The sequence below is a fragment of the Perca flavescens genome, chromosome 16, assembly GCF_004354835.1.
Source record: "Perca flavescens isolate YP-PL-M2 chromosome 16, PFLA_1.0, whole genome shotgun sequence".
Taxonomy (NCBI): Eukaryota; Metazoa; Chordata; class Actinopteri; order Perciformes; family Percidae; genus Perca; species Perca flavescens.
The window spans coordinates 22,907,510-22,913,509 of record NC_041346.1 but is presented as its reverse complement, the minus strand read 5'-3'; the positions used below and the strand labels follow the sequence as shown (position 1 = coordinate 22,913,509).

The 6,000-nt window shown below is 41.2% G+C and overlaps 1 protein-coding gene across 10 annotated transcripts in view; it reads left to right on the top strand.

The window, feature by feature from the left end:
- The first annotated feature begins 4,964 nt into the window (after positions 1 to 4,964).
- Positions 4,965 to 6,000, top strand: part of rapgef1b (Rap guanine nucleotide exchange factor (GEF) 1b) — a 46,363-nt gene continuing 45,327 nt past the window's right edge. For all 10 annotated transcript variants that reach the window (XM_028601705.1, XM_028601702.1, XM_028601701.1 and 7 more), the window contains exon 1: positions 4,965 to 5,319. In XM_028601705.1, the coding sequence (XP_028457506.1) occupies positions 5,292 to 5,319 (28 nt within the window). In that variant the 5' untranslated portion in view covers positions 4,965 to 5,291. The remainder of the gene's footprint in view (positions 5,320 to 6,000) is intronic.

The following is a 6,000-nucleotide window of genomic DNA, read 5'->3' as shown; positions in this document are numbered from 1 at the left end:
CAATATCGACTGACCACCTACCAGTACAACTGACAAGATTTACACACTGAGAGAAGTGTGATGAGTTGTGTGAAGAGGCAGTCACCCAGAGGGCAGATTTGACAGAGGGAGATTTTAAAACATGAAAAATGGGTGCGCGATAACAATTTAAATGTTACTAAGACACTAAATCCTAACCGTGCAGCACCTACAGATAAGAAGAACCTTAAGAAGAATAAACACAAGAGTGATATTAGACAAAATGTGTGCAAGAGAAAAACAAAATGTAGTGTCACTGAATACCCATTAAATGCCTCAGACCTGCTGAGCAGAATAAAGGAAAGGATGAACATTGACATTTAGCCCTCTAAAGTGGAAAGTGGAAAGGAGGCTCACTGCTAAAATGATAATTTAAAGAAGGGTAATTGTTCTCTTTGTCACCACATCACAGGGTTGGCCTATGCACTCCCGTGCTCTTTGTGCTTTTACACCCCAGAGCCGTGAGCTCACCTCTCTGGCTGAGGGCGCCTGCAGACCCCAGGGACTCCGGCAGCTAATGGAGGTGGAGGTGCGAGATAGGGAGTGGTCAGGTTTCACTGTGCACCCCTGTGGCCTCATTTTCATGCTCTTTGGCCCTCTTTGCCCTGGCCTCGGCATTAAATGTCAATCAGGAACACTGGAAGGACTGGCACAGTGGAGTGGAGGGAACCACCACGAAGAGCGGCTGACCCTGCCGTTTGAAAGCGGCATGAGAAATAGAGTGGAGGGAGAAATCAAAAGAGAGAGAGAGAGAGAGAGAGAGAGAGGGAGAGTTTAGGGAGTGAGACCTTCACTGTCATTATGATAGGACGGGGCGTTCTTGAAAGGCAAGCAGCTGTGCTTTCCAAAAGCCAGGGCCGCTGCCCTGTAGCGCTCCAAAGAGCAACGCAACAATGCCTGTCTCAGCACATAAATAATTCCTACTGTATGTGTTACTGTAGTGTGTATGCATCAACAAATGTGTGCAGTTACAGTATGTGTGTGCCCTGTCCTACACAAAACCTACTGTGTATATATATATATATATATATATATATATATACACACATTTGAACCTGGGGGAAAACTTATGGTTGGTTTATATGTTTAAGATTTGTGTAAATATACACTTTTCATTTCATGTGTTTATTGGAAAGAGCGTGCAGCTCCGTTTGTCTTTCCATAGCTGTTGTCAACGACCCCCTTGTCTAATTTCCCCGACCTTGTCAACACGTGTCTCCATGTGTTTGTTTGTGGCAGTGACAGAGTGCTCTATTCTCATGCAGTATTGAGTAGGTTATGACCTAGACATCTTGTCCTCTTCGTCCAACGCCTCTCCATCTTCTATCTCCCCTGATTTGTCTCTAGCCGCCGTCCATCTTAATTCCACCATGAAAAGCTGACTTGAAAAATCACTCTATTGTATGTTAAAGGGGTCAAAGATAGAAGACCCCGACTGTTGTGGAGGTATTTTTTCCCTCCTTCTCGGATAAATGTATTCAGTCGTTTAAGCTTCGCTGATCCCCCCCCTCTTTCCCCAACTCTCAGATGTGAGACAGACGGAGGGACCTGACCGCTGGTCAAGGTTAACAGAGCCTTAAACTGTGTTTGATCTCTGCATCACACGCCCACCACCGCAGAGATCAAACACTGCTCTTCTCCCAGCTCCCACTGACAACCCTCAGCTAACAAAACTGTCTTGCTTCTCCTTTCTTTGCCCTCTCTACCGTGAACCGCACCCAGCCCGCAGCAGACCTGATCAGACTCTAAGCCCAGTGTGAAATATCCCCGTGTAAACCAGTATGAACCTTCCCACATTAATTATACTTTTCGATCCTGAATATGTGAGCGTGTTGGTTGATTGATGTTTGTTTCGATAATCTGTTTTAATTCGGAATAGTTATCACTTAGGCAGCAGTGGGAAGTTGTGAGAAAGGACTTATTAATCATAGTTCATGGGTTTGTTATTGACTTTCCTTGTAGGCCTTGTCATAGTCTGATCCAAATTCCAGCTATCAACTGAACTTTATTGTTTCAGTGAATCTCATCAAGAAAACTGCAATTTCATCGTTGGAATACCAGATTTGGTTACATTATAGGCTAATCCTTCTCAAATGACATTTGATCAGCACTCCCTCTATCTGCCGCTTTAAGGAAACCACTACAGGGTGCCTAAAGCTGAGCTCCAGGATACCACAAACAATCAGTAGTCCATGAGCACCACTTTGTGGCACAAAGTATAATGGCAGCGTTTGGTTTGTACTGTTCTTTGTGGCCATCAGATAGCAGCAAAGAGCTACAATGCACGACCGTGATACCTGTGTGACCTGAATGACAAAAATCACATGAAAATTGATGTGTGTCAGTCATTTGTCACAGACATCTACTAGTTAGTACAAAACCTCTCATCAGTACTGGGTATATTTTTCTATCCCACCTCTTAATAAGAGCTAACAATCCGTTGTCTTCAACGACAGCTTGTGAAGCCAATATTTTGAAGCCAAATTGCGTCAATGACCTTTGAGTTAAACAACTGATCGGCTGTTTCACATTGCAGCATTGAACGTAGCCTGTCAAGGAAAGCTAAGACACACAAAACAGACCTACTCTGATTGTGCCGTGAGGCCTATCCTGTCCTGACAAGTCTGCCACTGCTTAGGAGTTTATTGTCTTCCCTGTGTGACTTTATTATAGCCCCAGGGAAGATATTCCACTCCTTCCCCTCCGCCACTCACGCCCACACATTCTCACTAGTGCACACACGTGCTACATACATGCACACGTACAGAAAGCACTTCGCAATTGGTATATGGGTGTGGTTTATGCTGTGCAAGCAAGAGCACAAGGGAGCTGGCATAATGACAGCCAGTGCAAATATGAACCTTTGCCTCTCGAGGCCTCTGTATGATAACTGATTAAATACAGTTGTTGATGATAAGGCTTGAAAGAAGCCTCTTACAAAATGCAATGAACTCCTTGCCTCCGTATTTTTAATACATGCCTTTGCTTTTGCGAGCACATCGCAGGCATACGAGCTGACCCAGATCACTCAGAGAATGTAGATCATTTCACTCAGATCAATTATTCATAAAAAAGATGACAGGGCATGCTTGCTTAGTCTTGATATGCCAGAGACATAATCTAGATAGTTGCTCCTAAATGTTCCAGGATAGTGTGCAGCACTTAATAGGCAAAAGCCAGAGTCAGCAGTTTACTGAAATCAGTGTTAAATAAGAAGCCATTCTCACCACTCTCTTCTGCTTCACTACTTTAATGTTCCTGTCATAAGAACAAGCTGTAGTAAGGGAATGGTGGATAGGACAATAACTAAAGAATAGCTGTCAAGAAGCAGCCAAGGTTTCAGTATGCCCAACAGAGGGCTCTGTGCTTCCATTTAAGCTTCATATTGTCAAAGTCATTAAAATCAAAACACTTATTTTAAAATAAAACGTTTATGTAAAAAGAGCAGAGTTGCTGTTCCACAGAGGCAATAGCATTATATTTAAGTGATCCTATTGTTCAGTCATCTACTCACTAAACTGATCACCTGCCACCTCGGCTAAACAATATCCTGAAGGAAACCCTGCACATACTGAAGATTAAGATAGAACAACATTAAAGTATGTACCAAAACAAATATTCTTAAAAAAAGCACTTTACATTGCAGAGAAGAAGCTGCACAGTGTGCCAAGTCATTTTCTAATGGCAGATAGTCTTACTTGGGACAGTATGAGAAAAAAGAAAGGAGAATTGACACCAACAATACCTTCAGTGGAAAAAACAAAGATACAGATGACAAGCAAAAACAAAGTCCTTAATTTAATCAGGTAGTCTTATTTAATCATCAGTCATGTTTTTTCAAGAACACAGACATCAACAGTGACTAGAGCTTTAAAATCCAGACTATACTGATGAAATAACAGGAATGCACCATTTTCTGCCATGGGGAAACGTACTTTGTTTTGGAAATGTAGCAGCAGAGATACATTAGCGTAAGCAATGAAGATGATGTTGTTCACCCTCCTTTTATTAACATTACATTAATAGAGAATGTAGCCTGTGTCATATTTTACGTTTATTGTCACGCTTATCGTGATACATATATAGTCCTGATTGCTGAATGCACCATTTAAAAAAAAAAAAAACTTATTGTTGAGCATCCATTTAATCTGTATTTTTAGAGTCAGTTGTCTCTTTTGGCCAGTGATGGTTAGTTTCTGAACAGCTGAACTGTTTTTTTCAAGCCAACAGGCTCTGTCATTTCATTAGCTTTGTTCTGCTGAGATCGATGACGAGGTCAGAAATGATTGTGTGATGGCATGGGCTCATGTAACACCCATTCAAGCTGTCCCACAGTGGGTTCTTCTTGTTTTGTTTTTTTATATCTATGTATTTATCATCTGCCAGTATGCACTCAAAATACTTTGAGGTTTGACTTTGCTTACTGCCTTCTTTGCACCAATAGATAGTTAGTTAGATAGATAGATAGATAGATAGATAGATAGATAGATAGTTTAGTTTAAGACACCATGCAGAATCAGTGACATATTTTAAATCACTTTTGCCTATCATTGATGCTAGCATGTCATTTTATATCCAACATATGATTTTATTACTACTGTTTATTTTTTTTCTATTTATTTATTTATCTTATATTATTGTCGGTTATTTTTTTCTATTTTACTTTAATTGTCTCATTTTATTTGCCTCATTGCAGTCCTGAAATGTTTTAATCCTCGTTGTACCATGTAAAGCATTTTGTAAATTTGTTTTAAAAAGTGCTGTGTAGATAAAGTGTATTATTATTATTATTGGTATGTGCAACACTTGCCAGCTCTGTGTGAATCTTCCATGGTCCCCACACATGCACCGCACTTGGATCTAGAAACAGACAAACAACTCTGCTAAGCCACTGAATTGAAATTGAAACACGCCCATCCCCTTGTTGACAGATTGATATGGCTAATTCCTCCCGCAAGGAGGCGCTGCTCTACTGTGTGAGCAGCGCAGAGGGATCTCTGCCCGAGTCTAGGTTCAAGACATTAGCGTGTGTGTGTGGTGTGTGTGGTGTGTGTATCCAGTGAAATTTACCCGGAGACGGACTGAGACAGTTTTTGACCGTACCAATATGTGTGGCCTATAAATATATGATATTAACCCCAGCGGAATCGTCTAATGGGCACAACAGTATCGAAAATGAGGGAATAATCGGAGGAGACAAACGGCGGGGCTCGTCTGCAGCTAGCTAACGTTTTGTTAAACTGCGAGTGGGATCACAGCTGCTGGCTACGAAAATGTCGGGAAAAATAGAGAGCAAGCAAGGTAAGTCCTGCCCGATTAGACCCAACCACACCGCTCCACCTCGGGATACTGTATAACGGTATCCCTTACACGGGGCACGGCTGGATAAAATGTGGGGTCTGTGGACCGATACATACGCTAAAGCGGGCTCCAGATAACGTTGGAAGAATATGTTGAGTGTAAATGGTGGTTTAATAGGGCCTTATGGATTGTTCTTTTCTCGGCTAACATTATCCAGTTAAAATAAAGCGTCACCGTATCAGCTAGCTGGTTTTAGCTACTGTTTAGTCGCTTGAGCAAATGGCTTTTTTTGTACCGTTTCAACCTCATAATGGTTAGAGATAACTAGCTGGTTAACTGACCAGTAAATGATTAACGGTGTGACTACTCCAGCAATGTAGCAAGGGAGATATCGTGGGCTAACGTTACGTAGCCTACAAAATACCATTTGAATGTGCTATGATTCTATAGCTTAGCGATACTTCACCGGCATTTCACCATTCACTCTCTCAGCTCAACGGTCGTGAATATACCCTGGTTTTATTGTTTGGGAGCATCACTAACATTCATTATATATATATATATATATATATATATATATATATATATATATATATATATATATATATATATATATATATATAGAGAGAGAGAGAGAGAGAGAGAGAGAGAGAGAGAGAGAGAGAGACTAGGAAGAAACAT